Source organism: Pseudochaenichthys georgianus, chromosome 4 (genome assembly GCF_902827115.2).
Source record: "Pseudochaenichthys georgianus chromosome 4, fPseGeo1.2, whole genome shotgun sequence".
Lineage (NCBI taxonomy): Eukaryota > Metazoa > Chordata > Actinopteri > Perciformes > Channichthyidae > Pseudochaenichthys > Pseudochaenichthys georgianus.
In genome coordinates, this window is record NC_047506.1 from 4922113 (window position 1) to 4938716 (window position 16604).

The 16604-nt window shown below is 43.3% G+C and overlaps 2 protein-coding genes across 2 annotated transcripts in view; one reads left to right on the forward strand and one right to left on the reverse strand.

Moving 5' to 3' along the window:
- Positions 1-294: 294 nt before the first annotated feature.
- Positions 295-11053, forward strand: scyl3 (SCY1-like, kinase-like 3). The gene is made up of 14 exons (XM_034081285.1): positions 295-585; positions 1625-1797; positions 3394-3582; positions 3958-4071; positions 4214-4270; positions 4363-4465; positions 4561-4672; positions 4759-4836; positions 5717-5856; positions 5994-6187; positions 6553-6724; positions 7198-7368; positions 8937-9655; positions 10351-11053. The coding sequence occupies exons 2-14, from the start codon at positions 1633-1635 to the stop codon at positions 10417-10419; spliced, it is 2283 nt and encodes a 760-aa protein (XP_033937176.1). The 5' UTR covers positions 295-585; positions 1625-1632; the 3' UTR covers positions 10420-11053.
- A 66-nt stretch (positions 11054-11119) lies between these two features.
- firrm (fignl1 interacting regulator of recombination and mitosis) overlaps positions 11120-16604 on the reverse strand; it is a 19095-nt gene continuing 13610 nt past the window's right edge. The window contains exons 16-25 of the mRNA XM_034081284.2: positions 16066-16117; positions 15527-15616; positions 14714-14899; positions 13888-14007; positions 13579-13674; positions 13376-13489; positions 12746-12850; positions 12589-12669; positions 12337-12510; positions 11120-11323 (exon numbers count right to left, since the gene is read on the reverse strand). Coding sequence (XP_033937175.1) covers positions 11120-11323; positions 12337-12510; positions 12589-12669; positions 12746-12850; positions 13376-13489; positions 13579-13674; positions 13888-14007; positions 14714-14899; positions 15527-15616; positions 16066-16117 — 1222 coding nt within the window. The remainder of the gene's footprint in view (positions 11324-12336; positions 12511-12588; positions 12670-12745; positions 12851-13375; positions 13490-13578; positions 13675-13887; positions 14008-14713; positions 14900-15526; positions 15617-16065; positions 16118-16604) is intronic.

The following is a 16604-nucleotide window of genomic DNA, read 5'->3' on the forward strand; positions in this document are numbered from 1 at the left end:
CAGTCACAATCCCACTATCCACGCGTATAGGTATCTCCATAGACTGTATATATAAAGGGTATCTCACACCACTTTGGTTGCAACCATTAGCTTTTAGCGGAGGGGGATTTGGTACAGTTATGTTTTTATTTTAAAAGGTAGAATTAAACTGGTTATTGTGATATTTAATTCATTAGTGATATGAGTCTTTCATATACGGAAAATATGTTTCCAAATACGCCTTAGTGACTAGTTTCTAAAATATTTTAAAGTCACCTCGTCCCCTGCTCCATGGTTTCGTCCTATACCGGAAGAGTCCGTGTTTACAGCTTCTCTCCACGTTAGCACCGTTGATACGTCCAGAAGTAAAACAGCAACGTATTTTGCGTTTTTCCTTGCGAACAGTTCGATAATTTTGTCAAATCGCTTGCTTAATTTTGCGCTAAGCCTCCATTAGCATGATTGTTTGCAGGCGGAAGGGTTACAGACACGCATTGCGATGACGAGCTGGCTAACGTAGCTCTGAGGTTAGCCAGCTAGTCAACTGACAACATTAGCTAACTCTTCTCCTACCTACAGAGGAACATACAGATACACAGCAACCAGGTGAGGTCACTTTATAATAAGCATTTATATTTGCATGCTTAACGACTGACAACCTTGTAGTGTCACATGTGACGTTGGGCTGGAGCAGTGGTGTGAAGTAACTAAGTACATTTACTATTAAAGTCAAATTTGCTTATGTGTACTTCTACCCTACTACAATTCAGAGGTAAATTATGTACATAGATTTTGATGAATTAAAGGAAATATAATCAACACTTAATAAGACTTTACCTGGAGTAAATCCACAAGCTACCCTGCAGTATACACAGTCATTGAAACTAGCTGCACCTTTACCAGCTTTGAGAACACTTTAATGATCAATAATTATAAAACATATCATATATATTATTCTGAAATGGGCCAATATGCATAATGAGAACTTTTACTTTTGGTACTTTAAGGATATTTTGATGCTGATACTGTTCTAATTTTACTTAAAGGTCACCTATTATGCCAAATCCACCTTTTTTATACATCAAAAACATGTGTCCTCTCTGTGGAAAGAGATTCTGAAAGTTTCAGGAAAAAAGATTCTCTCTCTTTTTGTCCTGATCCATTTCTATAAAAACCTGCCTGAAAATGACCTGATCAGATGTTGGCCCCTATATAACGATGTTTTGGCTTGTGTAACAGCAACCAAGGTAACCCCTTGGTTGCCCCCCCCCCAGCACCTTATCACCTGAATCTCCTCCTAGAGCACCTTTGTGTTCTTTGTAACCAAATCTCTCTCAGAGGGGCGTGGGGAGGGGCTTCTTATTTTCATCTAAAGTAACAAACAGAGAATCAGCTCGTTTGAAGCAGGGCTGAAACAGAGGGGGTTATGGGTAATGCTGCAATGATCTGTTTGGTGTTTCAGCCAAACACTTCATGTTTTGTATATATCTGAGAGCTATAATATATTGATGAAAAACAAGTAACCCTTTGAATACAGAGCCTTTACCTGTAACGGAGTATTCCTACACTCTGGTAGTTGATCTGAGTACTTCTTCCACCTCTTGAGGGTTTAACGTCCCTCTGTTCCCCCCACTCTGCCCTCCAGGTCTGGCGATGGGTGCAGAGAGCAGCGCGGCGCGGGGCTGCGTCCTGGAGGAGCCGCTGCTGACCCTCCCCTCCGGACTCACCATGTATTCTGCCATGCTCCAGGATGGGAAGCCTGCTTCCGTGTTTGTTTACAAACGTGGCAATGAGGACAAAGTCAACAAAGTGGCGAAGGTAGTTATCCTGGAGCCTCATCCTGGTACACCGTCACACACATTCTTCTGACCTGAGCTCCTCCAACAATGCAACATATATAATAACAAATACTGCAAGAAGTCTATATACATGTAAATAGAATATGATATGTACAATAACAATATGAAATTAAATAATGTATATTAAGACAAAATTAAATACGGTTTGTTGCAGTGATAACTATTTATATAAATAAGTAGATTGCAAGTACTTTAATATAGTTATTTTTAGGGATGCTCCGATCGATATCGGCCGATACTCCGATTGGTGCTCTCTAAAAATGCCAATCGCATGATGTAAAATACGTGACACTTCTCTCTGTGCGCGGAAAAACAAGCTCGCCAAAATGGCTTCACCAGTCTGGCATTATTTTAAGGTGTCAGAAAAAGACAGTAAAATAGCGGTATGCAGCGTGTGTGAAGCAGAAATCCTGCAGCTCCGCCCGCTGTGACGGAGCGAAACACACAAGAGTTAGACCTAACACACTTAGCTATTGTATCTACCTCTGGAACTAGCTAAACTAGTTATACATATGTTTATTCTTCACTGTCGGGTCACTTTACTGGATCAGTGAGCTGCATGAGATACTGACGGGCTGTCAGGAGAGAGAGAGAGGAGGGGGAGAGAGAGGGGGAGAGAGGGCTTCCGCTCATGTCTCCCGTGTTATTCTCCAAAGTGAATGTAAACTTGAATAATGTACTTCCTTTGAATGTAATAATTATGTTGGTTGTTGTTTGTGGAAGCGCCAGTGAATGAGCCCCATTAACTGAGTTTCACTTTAAATGGAAGATCCCCATAGGCCCCGCCCACTCAATCGGATCGGCGATCGGTATTGGCCGATACTGATTCTGGCGATCGGCCCCAAAATTGGCGATCGGAGCATCCCTAGTTATTTTTGTTGATAATTAGTGCCCAGCGCACAGTTGCATTTTAAGATTTACAATACATCTAAATTGACATTGTTTTAGTGTTTGATTTCAAACCTGATTACATTTTAGTTAAGGGATTTCAGTTCATTATCTACCCAAGATCTTCCTTTGTGTCACTTATTTATTAAAAAGATAACATAACATTTCGACAACATCTTAGGTAAAGATGCAAAAACAAAACATCAAAGTATGGTTCAGAATTTCTACCACCTCGCCGTTTTCAAGTGCAGTTCTCACAGGAAAACATTGAGTAATTGGACTTGTGCATCTTACACTATTGCAATCTACCATCCACTAAAAAGATTATCATTGTTTTAATGGCTGCTGGTGAGTGAGGCAGATCGAGCAGCCGCCTGCAAACTTAACCAGGATTTGGATAGTGCTGAATTCAAACCTGATAAAGTCATTGCCAGCATTCTGTTCACTCAGGAGACACTTGCATTATCATGATTATCATTTTCCACGAAACAATTACCACCAAATTAATCATTTGCCAGCACTGCAGTCGTCCTTATTTTAATTGCTAAGTAGTGGTTTGTGCTCTCATCACTAATCACCTAATCACTTCCTGCTCTTGGATTTTCCCTTCAGCTGCACGACTCTCCCTTTTTACAGGAAGAAAATAAATACTTTTCATTTCCTGCAGCACCTGAAGACCTTGAGGCACCCGTGTCTGCTGCGCTTCCTGTCCTGCTCGGTGCAGGACGGGGGGGGCATCCACCTGGTGACGGAGCGGGTGCAGCCGCTGGAGCTGCTGCTGGACAGCCTGTCGCCGGAGGAGGTCTGCGCCGGCATCTACGACCTCCTGCAGGCGCTGGTGTTTCTGCACGAGAGGGTGAGCCGAAAGAAGCATGTTGAAAGTATCGCCTGCACAGTTCAACATTCAAGGCTTTTCTTGTCATTTGTACACGGCTACACTGTAGTTATGACAACCGTAGGTCACAGGCTCCTCCAACAGCGCAACACAATAAAACAGATCAAATAGTGTAAGTAAATCAAATCAAATAGAAATAGTGCAGAATAGTCTATATGCAAGTAATTGGAATATTGATATGTATAAGTTGCAGACAGATGAATGTTATGGATGTTCTCGATGCATGGGATAAATAAATGTTCGGGTTCCCTTGCGTCTTGGAAAACAATCCAACCACATTCCAGTGATTACAAATAAATTCAAAGTAGTTCCTAACTAGTTTTCCTCGACCCGCAGGGCAAGTCGAGCCACAACAACGTCTGCATTTCATCGGTGTTCGTCAGTGAGGACGGCCACTGGACACTGGGCATGATGGAGACTGTCTGCAAGTTCTCTGAAGCCACACCCGAGGTAAGACACCGAACAAAGAGACCGTGTATCCAAGATGCATCTGTTGTGTGTGTGTAGATACTCTTTGCTTCACCAAGGTCAGATTTATGAGTGACTATCATTTGTATTCTTTTATTTTTACACTTCTTCTTCTCCTTCTCAGTTTCTCGCAAGCATTCAGAATGTGAGAGAAGCCAGCTGGGTTCCTCCAGAAGAAAAGGTATGCGATTTAAACTATTTGCATCTAAAAAGTGAAGAACCGGCGTCCACTTTTCGATGTTTACAAGTTCTCATGAAGCATGTTGCCTCCAGGTTGAGGGCTTCAAAATGCTGCCGGATAAAAACGCTCACTCTCGAGACTGTTACTCTTTTGGAATGATGTTGGAGACCCTCGTCTCTCTCCTGAATGGCTATGGTGAGCCGAGAGAAGGTCACGATGTAGCTTGTTGCCCCTTTAGCTCAGTATGCACTAGCAATAGGTTCATCCTTCTCTGTCCTCGCTGATTTCAGTGTCCCAGGAGCTGTCCGACAGTCTGAAGCAGACCCTGCAGGTCGGCCTGCTGAACTCTGACCCCTTGTGTCGACCCCCACTCAGCTCCCTGCTGACTCATGACTTTTTCAGGTCAGTGTGGTTATGTTTGCTTTTGCTTTACCTTCACTACCGACTCAGAAATAATTGTTCTCAAACACATTTTCCTCTCTGAATAGGAATGACTTCCTGGACGTGAGGAACTTCCTGAAGAGCCTGACCTTGAAGACGGAAGAGGAGAAGAACGAGTTCTTTAAGTGAGGATCTGGTGTTGGCTTTCACACATCTTTTCCAGTTTGCTAGTTTGTAATGAGTGCTTTGTGTTCATGCCGACAGAGTACCAGTATCTTATTTTGTTTTCCAAGGCAGCCCACTCAACTTTGTGTCGTCTACTTAGTTATATATTGCTGTGTATTGTTTTTGGTAAATTGGATATTGTAGGTTAATACAATTGGAAAGTTAAAATACTGTTTCTTATACGTCCCCTCAGTTAAATAATGTATCATTTAAACCAGGGGTGTCAAACTCAATTTCATCGCGGGCCACATCAGCATTATGGTTGCACTCAAAGGGCCGGTTGTAACTTTAAGACTATATAAAAATACATATATAAATATATCATATATATAAAATAATGTATTATATCACATGATTGCCTCTGCATTGGATTATCATCGGATAGGGTAATAACTTCATAATTAACTACGTCTGAAAGCAGAAGTCTTGGGCAAATAATTGCAAGTCTCTACAGTGCGTATGTCCCAAAATAATTTAAAAAGAAAAGCCAAATTCTGGAGAAAAAAGAAATAGAAGAATCATTTTGAAATAAAAATCTAATTCTGAGAAAAAGGGATTCTATGAAAAAATGCATATTTTGAAGAAAAAAAGGCAAATTCTGAGAAAAAAGTCATATTTGAGATGCATTGTGGGACATGTAGTTTACGGGCAACATGCTTCTGTAGCATGTAACCGTATAATAAACATATTATATTCTTTGCAAGCTCTTGTGGGGCCACATAAAATGAAGTCGCTGGCCGAATGTGGCCCCCGGGCCTTGAGTTTGACACCCCTGATTTAAACCATGCTCTTTTTACCCGAAGAGGAAACCTTTACCACGCTCACTGTGTGTTTCCTCAGGTTTCTTCTCGACCGCGTCCAGAGTCTGTCTGAGGAGCTGATCGCGACGCGTCTTGTCCCCAAACTCCTCAACTCTCTAGTTTTTGCTGAACCCATGGCTGTCAAAAGCTTCCTGCCTCATCTGCTGAAGCCAAAGAAGGGTAAGATGGGCTTTTAATGAAACCCTTTCTGCTACTGCTAACGATAATATGGATACTTTACCAAGGAGAAAGAATCCTTCTGTCAGGCAACATGACTTCTGTGCTAATGCTCCTTCTACTTTTCCTCTGTGCCACAGACTCCAGTGGCGGCGGTGGGCACGATGACGAATGCCTGCTCTCTGTGCCCCTGTACCGTAAACATGTGGTTCCTCAGCTGCTCAAGCTCTTCAAGGTCAACGAGGAACACGTCCGCATCGTGTTGCTGGCTCACATCCACATCTACGCCGAGTTCTTCTGCCACGATGAGCTCAAAAACCACATCCTACCTCAGGTACAGTGCTGACATGGAACCACCATCTTTAACATGATATCGGTGAACAACACTGAGCTACATCTAAAGGAATCATTTGACACTTTGGGAAATGCTTGTGTGCTTTTTTGTAATACCACTCGTGTGTTAGCATTCTTCAGAGTTGAACTAGGAAGAGCTTAGCTTAAAACTGAAGCAGGTGGAAACAGCAAGCCTGGTCTGTTTAAATTAAGTGTTAAACTATTACTTCAATAACTAAATATTGGTTAAGATGTTTCAGAAAAGGCCAAGAACACTAAGAATGTCAGCAGGCTTTACATTTGAGGTTGCAAAAAATATCATTTTGCAATCCTGTCATAGTTTAACTTTTGTGTCGCTTGTTGCAGGTTTTGTTAGGAATGAGGGACACCAATGACTCGCTGGTTGCCATGACGCTGCAGAGTCTGGCGGTGTTGGTGCCGTTGCTCGGAGCTCAAGTGGTGGTCGGCGGAGAGAGGACGAAGGTCTTTAAACGCACCACACCCAACTTCACCAGGTCCACAGAGGTCACCCCTGAGAGTGAGTCCATGTGTTTTAGTAGAGAGCATATGACTGGATACACGAGATGTGGATTATACTGCGTTGTGTTTAAGGGATGTTTTGATATAGTTTTACTTGTTAGAGAAAGCAAGTTTATACATGTGACATTTAGGCTACGAAACAATTCATGTGGCCTTTTTTGAGTCGGATGGAAGATTTGTGTTCATTTGAGCTGAAGCTTATATAGATTCAAATACACAGCAAATTCAAATATTTAATGAATTGTAAAAGCATCAGTTAACCAGTACAGAGAGAGTCCAACTGAAATACTTGTTTGACTACAGGAGAAACTCGTGCAGGAATACTTTTGAAAGGTGTGAGGTGTTGGGAATGTCACACAATGAAGGAACAGGTTTTTCTGGAATGAACCGGTCTGGATTTGTATAATAAAATGTCACTGGTGCAGTAAACATTTGCTTAACATGTAATCTTCCTTTCCCTGTATTCCTCAGCCTCTCCGGTCCATATATTCGGAGGCTTCCACCCTCAGCTGGCCCAGCCTTCAAAAGTCTTGAATCTGTTCCCCAGACCGACAGGGACTGAAGGCCCGGTGCTCGGGCACATCGGTAACTTAAAGGCTTGTGTGGAGACTCCAAGAAGTTACCCTCTGCCTCCAAAATCAGGTAAATTAACACATTAAGAAGATTAAGATGCTCATTACCGGTTCTTATTCGTATTTTGTGTCTCTAATGTGACATGTTTCTGTGCTATTTATCATGCAAAATGCAATTTTTGATTTATTTTATACATACAAAACTCATGAAATGTCAGAAAACAAAACCCTCTCTTTTCCTCCGTACCCAAATCTCTAAAAACGGGGGTACAACGGAGCTGATCCAGATTTGCGTCCGATATGACGTAATATATATATATCGGAAATGTGGACCCACGGCACTATCAGAAACAATGCCCGACTGTTTTGGACATAATATGTGACCCGCTCTATCGAAATCAGTCGGAAGTCGCAACGGCTCATTTCAAAATAAACGTGGATTTACGTAAAAAATTATTCTTCAGGGTTTGGGTGTTTTGCTTGATTTTAAACAAACAAAGTCTTGGCTTTCAGAATATGAAACTTTTATTTCCAAAATCACACTGTAAATACATTTTTGAAGCTTGTAAAGGGACGAAGACAGCTCTCCCTCGCACTCTGCTCTTCCAGCAGCGCCGCCCCCCCCTCCCTCCGGCTGAAATTATGAATGTAAGAGTATAGTAATCATAGATAACACGGCAGGGTCTGTTAGTTTGTTTTCATCTGATTTCAATTAAACAAAGTCTTGGCTTTCAGAATATTAAACTTGTTTCGGCAAATTCAGGTGATAAATACAACTTTGAAGCTTCGGCATAATTACAAGCGGAGAACGGAGTAACTTGACGTCACAGCAGGCACAACAACAGCCGGTGTTTCTCGTGAGTGTTTTCTCCGGGAAACAAACACAATACACACAAATGCAAAATTACACAAACACACACACACGTATACACACACACTCGCGAGCTTCCCCTCCAAACGAAAATATCTTCCCTCCGTAGTATTTTGATCATTTGCTCCACTAATAATCAATCAGATCGATGGATTCCAGAGAAGAGGAAACTTTAAAGGCCTTATAATGACAGTCATTATATAATGTGACATATTTCTCTTAATATTTGGAGTACAAAAACAATCCTGATATCATTAGAAAGCTAGGAATATCCTCTTTCCAACAGTGTATACAACTCAAAATGTGTCTTCGGGTCAATGCGACTGATTTCGATGGAGCAGGTCACAGGTGGTCTTTGTTTACATTAGCATCGCTAACACTCAGAGCTAACGCGTACTGGAGAGAGCATGTGTAATAAAGCAGGAAATAAAGAAAGGAACTCACCTTGTGGTAAACCCGCAAGAGAAAAAGCATTTGTGCTCCAACTCTTTCAGAAATAATCCTTGATGTGGTTTAGAACATGGTGTTTAATCACGGCTGCATAACTGAACCTGCAGTTCTCCAACAGGCCTGAGATGGAGGGATATGGGGGGTGTCTAAAATGCATGATCTGTTTGGTATTTTGAGCAAAACACATCAAAGACATGTTTTTTATATATTTTGATATATCTGAGAGACGCATAATATATGCCTAAAAATAGCATGATAGCAGACCTTTTAATCTTCCGTTCCTGTGTCTGAATCTTTTTCTCTTCGCTGTGCTCCAGACGTCAGCAGACAGATGTCTCTACCTTTGAACGGCTTTCATCAGGAAGCCGAGGTGGAGTCCTTCAGCCCGGAGAAGGCTGTCAGACTGAGAGAAGGTCCAGTGGAGGACTGGCCCGACTGGAGCGACCCTGAGGAGAGTGAGGGCAGGGGGGGGCAGTCGGTCCAGATCCACATCCAGGCCTCTGAGAGAGAGGATCCCGTCAGCAGCAGACTGCCGCTCTCAGCCGCGGAGCAGGAGCCGTGGGATGACATTGAGGACACTGAAGCCACCTCAGATCTGTCCCCCACCGCTCCTTTATCAGCCATACTAACACCACCCAGAGGGGGCCCTACCACACCTGTACTACACTCTCCTGAAACACTGATGGTGGCTCAATCCAAACCCTTCAAACTGACCTCAGCCCAGCGACCATCCACGCAGAGCAAGACCTCCTTGGACGAAGGCTGGGCTCAAGAGGAGACAGACTTGGAGTTGTCACACCAGCCGAAGCATAAAGCGCCAAAGAAGAGCCGTGGGGGGGGGGGTCTGGGGGAGGAGTTCACCATCAAAGTGAAGAAAAAGGAGCAGCCTGACCCGGAGCTGGACCTGTTTGCAGACATGGTGCCGGACATCCAGCTGTCCTCGGCTGCCTCTCCAGAAATCACCTCATTTCTGCAGGACTCAATCATCGACACGGTCACACTCACTGCCAAGTTCGCTGTTGCCAACCTGACGGAGGTGTGTGTGTGTGTGTGTGTGTGTGTGTGTGTGTGTGTGTGTGTGTGTGTGTGTGTGTGTGTGTGTGTGTGTGTGTGTGTGTGTGTGTGTGTGTGTGTGTGTGTGTGTGTGTGTGTGTGTGTGTGTGTGTGTGTGTGTGTGTGTGTGTGTGTGTGTGTGTGTGTGTGTGTGTGTGTGTGTGTGTGTGTGTGTGTGTGTGGCTTCTAACGAATGACATACAAAAGGCTGGTTTTTTGACCAAAACACTTCATAGACATGTTTTTTATATATCTATGCTATTGCCTAAAAATAGCATGATAGGTGACTTTTAAAACCACATCATTAGGAAAACGTATCTATATGTTGCACATTAGAGTATACTGGTCTGTATACGGTTTTAATTTGTTTAGTTGCTGGCCCTTAGTTAATTAAAAATACAATTCAAAAGTGTCATGTTATTAGACTACACTTTGTTACTGTGTTTTAAAAGGTGCTTTGTACAAATGTTTTGCAACCCGTATTTGTGAAACTAGACTGAAGGCAGCTTGATGTGTCCAAAAAGGTGAACAGTAATGACATATAAACAAATGCAGTGAACCATGCGCTGATAATGGAATATACAATCGTGTACTCTGCTATAAAATCTATTTAAAAAGTCACTTTCTGTCTTTACCTGCCTTTCAATGATTCATGATTGTTCTCCTTTTCTCTCTCAGACGGAAGCAGAAGGCTGGGGAGACGGAGACGAGGACGACGACCTGAACTGGGAGGAGAGCGTCTGGTGAGGACGCTTCCTGTCGTCTGGAGCAAAGACTTGACCACTTTAAAACTCTAATCTTGAAAGCGGCTCCAGTTCCGTTTGAACAGCATGATGCAGTCACATCCTGTTGGTTCCTGGACGTTTATCATCGTCTGTTCATTCCGATAACCGTTTGAACTGGAAGCTCATCACCTTGTGCTGGACTTTTGAAGCCATCTTTTTATTGTTTGAGTTAAATGAGGATCTGAATCAGAGGTCCTTTTTTTTTTTTTGGGACTACTTTTTCTTTTGTGCCAACTTCTTCACTGGCATGAAAATCAAAATATACTTTTTGGCAAACAGTACTCGGCCAAAATGTGTCCGGTTTGATTTACAGAAGGCTTGCACTTTGAATGAATGTGGAACAGAAATTACGTAATTTATTGGCTCTTTGGTTTCTGGTGAAGTAAAGATTTTACTGTATCACATGACCCTGTTCTGTTTTATAAGACTTTTTATAGATATATCTCATTAAGTAGGAATATTATAAGTGCTTCGAGCCAATATGGGTACTCAATAGACTCCTGTTTGACTAAGTGCTAAATAAATACAAGTGAACAATCATCTGTAATCAAACAAGTTTAATAAACAACCGGTTTAAAAGCTGAGACTTCACAGCAGCGGAGAAAGGGTTTCACAGACTGTGTTTAAATAGTTTTTCTATATATGAAGTAAAACATCTGGGGCTAGCTTGTGTGTGTGGCTGTTCGGATGTGTGTGAGGATGGTCTGGAGCTCCTGCAGTCTGGACTCCAGCCAGGGTGGAGGCGTTGGAGGAGAGGTGCGTTCTGCGAGAGCCTGCAGAGCTTTCAGAGCGCTCTCAGCGGTGGTGACGTAGCGGCTGAACTCCTCCTCTGCACAAAACTCCTGCCGAGCTTTCTTTGGACACGGCTGAGAGAGAGGAGGGACGACATACATCCATTATCTAATCCTCACAACAGGATTTAGTTTGACATGAATCGAGGCAGGATCGCTTGTACAAATGAAAAGGTGGCTTGCTGAGCAGGACTGAATAATCTGACTGAGAAGTATTTTTGCTAAATAAAAATACTATTTTACTGCTAAGGAACGTTTGTACTGAGTTACGAGGACTATATCAAGCATTGTTGGTCTAGTGTATCATCCTACAAACCTAATAAAAAACCTTTATTTGCAACGGATACTCTTGAAAAAAATGCATAATGAAAATGTGGATTAAATGGAAGCCCCTCTAGTGTTTTAACGCGTAAATCTAAATAATCGTACTAAGTTAGATATCACACAGATTGATACCTTCATTTAAAATATATATAAATGCTGATTACAATTTGCAAAACTAACCAAACACTTAAAGGTGGGGTAGGTAATTCACTTTGCTATATTCCATGGAATGCTCTTAACATCCCGATAGCAATGAATACATTAAATGCTTTGACAATAAATACATGTCATCTGTGGAAGCCGTGGCGCTGTAAAAAGCACGACCAATCATCTGAGCCGGCTAAAGTAACTGGATGGCCTACCTGCCTGTCAGCCTTCCATCTGGGCACAAGCTTATCTCGTGCCCTCATTGGTCACGTGTGTGTTGGAGGAGGGGGCAGATTTTCTCCGGTTGTATATTTTCAAATTCGAGCGCACTCGAGTTGGTTTCTCCATTATTACCTACCCTACCTTTAACTCGCATACCCTTCTCCTATGCCTTTAAGTGTTTCCTGGAAACTATCAAATAAAATAAGCCTGGTTCATATTATACCACTACCTCCTAGTGAACATGTGTTAACTTGTCCACTAGGAGGTAGTGTTGTACTGACCAGCTGCCATTCAGAGTGACCTGGAGAGTCTAAAGCTGAAGCAACGCTGCATGGTGAGGAACATTCCGGAAACCATTGAATGAAATTGCAATTAAACTTTGTGACAGCACTCACCTCTGAGTCTGCTCCAGCTCCAGCCGCCAGTGTTTCAGCTCCAGCTTCAGCAGTGAGTCTGTCTGAAGCATTTTCCGTGTCGCTCTCCAGCCTCTCGTTGTGTTTCTCAATAACGGCCTTCTCCAGTTTGATCCTCTGCAGCCGTGACTCCACATGTTCCCGAGCGTTCACAGTCTGCAACGACACATTGACTCGTTAACGTCGATCTGTTGAAGTGAATCTGATGACAATAGTTGATGAGAATCTCCTTACCTTGCTTAGATAGTTCACGACCTTCGCCTTGGTTTCCTCAACACACAGACTCTGGGAAATGACCTCTTCATGGTTTGTAATCTTAAAGAGCAGGATGACACGTTAAGTGGGCAGCACAGGGTAACTTCTGAAACAGCTTTCACGCCCCCTGCCGTACCTCTGCAAAGTGAGAGAAGGCCTCCAGAGCGTGCTGGTGCAGCGGCCAGCACCTGTCGGACAACATGGCTCCGAACAGGCCGCTCAGCCTCGGCAGGATCTGACTCTGGGACACAAAGCGGGTTTGAAAGAGAAATGATGGATTATTAAAATGCTCTCATTTCATATCCACAGTGTTGACTAATTATTGCTGATTTTTGACAATTACTTTTTTTAAATGTAAATGTTTTTTTATCACAGACAGAACGGAGAATGTTTGTAAATGTGCAGTGGCATACGATGAGAATGTCTTGACTTTATTTACATTTAAAAAAATACTATTTTCATGACTTTTTGAATGTGAAATGTGAAATGAGCCAAAGTGAAGTTTTAAACTGCAAACGTGGCCACGCTGAAATATCAGTAACTTCATGAATATAAGAGAGAGAGAAGGAACTAAATACAGAACATGATTGGCATACTGTTAATTTGCAAATAACAGACAAAAGATCATCCACATTTTTAATATCTTCTTCAAAACTAATTTGTATTATATTTGACCTATCAGTTGGCCTAAATGTTGGGAGCAACGTCGAAGGAGAGCAGCAGTAGAACCAGAAGGAGAGACACTGCAGCAGAGGGGTGTGATCACCTGGCTGTCTGAGGGGACGAAGACCTTCCCCAGAGAGGAGAGGAACTCTAGAGCAGCGAGCGTCAGCTGATCGGCACATGGCTGAGACACCACAGCGTCCACACACAGCAGAGCCTGGACACACACACACATACACACACAGTTACAGTCAACAGAAGCTCCCTCCAGTCCTGATCTAGTAACGTCTGAAGCGAACGTCATACCCGACAGATGACTTGAGGTTCGATGTTTTTCACTAGAACGGCTGATATGGAGAGCAGCAGCTGCAGCGTGCAGTGGAGCGCGGGCTGGCGCTGCACCTGGAGCAGGGCAGGGGTCAGGGGTCAGGGTAACGGCATGTCATCTCAAAGATCAGCATCGTACGACATCAAAGCATTTTTTAACTGTTCAGTATCGCTATGTTAATCTGATCTGATCCTTTATTTATGACTTCAAAGAAAATCCCTGAAGGAACAAAAGGGGCAACAAAAAGCCTGATTGGGAAATTCCTGGTTCCACTCTTAGGACCTCACCTGCTCTGGACTCATTCGCAACCACAGCTGTGTGAGGACCCTCAGAGCAGACGGCACACACTGGTCCTCAGGAGAGGTCTGCACCCGGACCACCGCCAGGAGGGGCCGCAGCACCGTGTTCTGCACACAGGACGGACATTTGTGCAGATGTTACTGTTTAACTACCCCCCCCCCCTGCTGCATTGTGTTTCACAGCTGGATGTGATCATTCTGGGCAAAAGATAATCAGACAACTTTTCATATGAACGTTGTTTGCCCGAGTCTACCGTAGACACTGAAGGCTTAGTCCTACATCTCCGTCTAACAGCTTATAACAATCCAAAATTAATCATAAAAGAAATACAAAATAAGACAAAACAAACAAGTTATAATTCAGTGCAATACGTTTATATTATGCTGTCAAGACTTAAAACCTTATGAAAACGTCCATGTAACGTTAAACTGGCGAGAAGGCGGTTTTTCCTTCAAGTGAGAAAACGCTGTTTCCCGCTTTAATGAGCACTGAGATGTTTCATTTCTCGCCCTCGATGTGTGTGCTGCCTCTTTTCACGACGACATGTCAGTCACTAGATTTCACTTAAAAATATAGACCATGAACCATCATCTCTTCTCAGGTGGGTAAGAAATGGAGAAACCAGCTGGAGTGCGCTGGAATTTGAAAATACACAGCCGGAAAAAATCTAATCTAAAATAACTGGTTGCGTTTTAGCAGAACTACTGCCTCTACATTCGAAGGCAAAGCCGACATTAGGCTACTTCTAATTCACGCTAAGGGTTGGTTAAAACAAGCGGACGTAATCAGAGCCGTATCGAGGGTCCTCCTCACCATTTTGTCCACTTGTCCGAGTTTGAAGCCTCCATTCTGCCAGTCAGTCAGAGCTTTTTGAGCGAGGCTGACGATGTGGGTCTCGACGCGGTGACGAGCATCTTGGGAAAGAGCTCTGAGGAGGACATGTCTCCAGACTGAAAGGTTTTCTACCTCAGACGGCGGGAAACGAGCCAACAGCTCCATCTGGAAAAACCAAACACTTTGAGGCGATGGGGGAAAGAAATCTCCTGATATGAAGGTTATTATCTTACATGTAAAAAAAATACGTTATTATTAATTTACAGGTTAAATGGACACAATCAGAAACGGTCACGCAAAACAAGAAAGTAGGATTGTTGGACAGCTTTAAGAAGCAAACCTGAGTATTTGAGTTGTGAAATGTACACATGACGGTGATTATATGCATTCACAGAATCCCAATAATGTACTATAGCCCTCGCATTCAGCAGATCTGTTATGAGAGACTAATGTGGCGCCACTCTCCATCGTCAACACTTAAAATAGTAGAAATATTAGTAGGAATGGAGTTCTCTTCTCATTTGTAGTGAAAAGATAGCCATTGCATTTGAGGAGGATATCCAGTCAGTACTGTACCATTGTTTTTTTTTAAAAGGCTAGGCTACTTGAATGTGTATCATCTTTGATCTTGTTTGGCCTTTCAGTGTTCACATATATAAAATAGTCAAATGTGATTATAGTGAGTATGTGAGTTAGTGTTTAATACAAAACTGTGAAAAATGAGATGTGAATTGACACCCTCGAGTAACTTTGATAGATTATCAAACTATTCATTTCTCCAGTGTCTCTGACCTGGTGTTCGGGCGTCACGAGGAAAATCATGCGTTTGAGCAGCAGGCCCAGGTGGAGCGACTGGTAACACTCAGTGGTGCAAGCTTTCACCTGGGGGAGGAGAGGGAGAAGAGGGGAGGGGGGGGGGGGGAGGAACAGGGGGGGTCCAATCAGCAAGGAGCATCAAAATGAGTTGGACCCAGCTTAATCTGATGACGTAAGAAGTATGTAAGTTGCCCCTGAGATCCAACAACACCAATTGTCACCTCTGTTGGGGGGCCAGAGTAAACATGCGAGACCCCCTACTAACTCATAACCCCACAGGGAGAGATTAAGGGGATTTAGAGTTATTTTAGAGAGCGCTCAGGAAGAGGCCACAGACATGGGGAATCATCCGTGACCCCGTGGAGGGAAGATTTCAGACATTGGATGAGATCCTGGAAACTAAATATATCAAGTCTCCAGATGAACTTTACGACTCAGGTCTGGTTCAATCTTTAAGAACAATGAATCCACAACATGGATTCTCTCCACTGGACTGTGTCACGATCTCTACCCACCAGCTGAGCAACAAGGACGACATGATGCAGACACAGCTCTGCTGTCCCGTACCTGCAAGCAGAGGAGAACACATAACAGTAGATTTAATATACAGTCGCCGTACAGAAGTACGCAACTGTGGCGGCGAGGGAGTGCGGTCGTCTTCCAACCAGAAGATAGATAGATGGATAAGAGAGAGAGAGAGAGAGAGAGAGAGAGAGAGAGAGAGAGAGAGAGAGAGAGAGAGAGAGAGAGAGAGAGAGAGAGACAGACAGACAGACAGACACAGACAGACAGACAGACAGACAGACAGACAGACAGACAGACAGACAGACAGACAGACAGACAGACAGACACAGACAGACAGACAGAGAGACAGACAGACAGACAGACAGACAGACAGAGACAGACAGAGAGACAGACAGACAGAGACAGACAGACAGACAGACAGACAGACAGACAGACAGACAGACAGACAGACAGACAGACAGACAGACACAGACAGACAGACAGACAGACAGACACAGACAGACAGACAGAGAGACAGACAGACCAGACA

Excerpts from the sequence above, each read along its gene's own strand:
- scyl3 (XM_034081285.1), top strand. The coding sequence starts at position 1,633 with ATGGGTGCAGAGAGCAGCGCGGCGCGGGGCTGCGTCCTGGAGGAGCCG. Across the intron at positions 1,798-3,393 it reads AAGTCAACAAAGTGGCGAAG|CACCTGAAGACCTTGAGGCA; the intron begins GTAGTTATCCTG and ends CATTTCCTGCAG. Across the intron at positions 4,072-4,213 it reads TCTCTGAAGCCACACCCGAG|TTTCTCGCAAGCATTCAGAA; the intron begins GTAAGACACCGA and ends TCTCCTTCTCAG.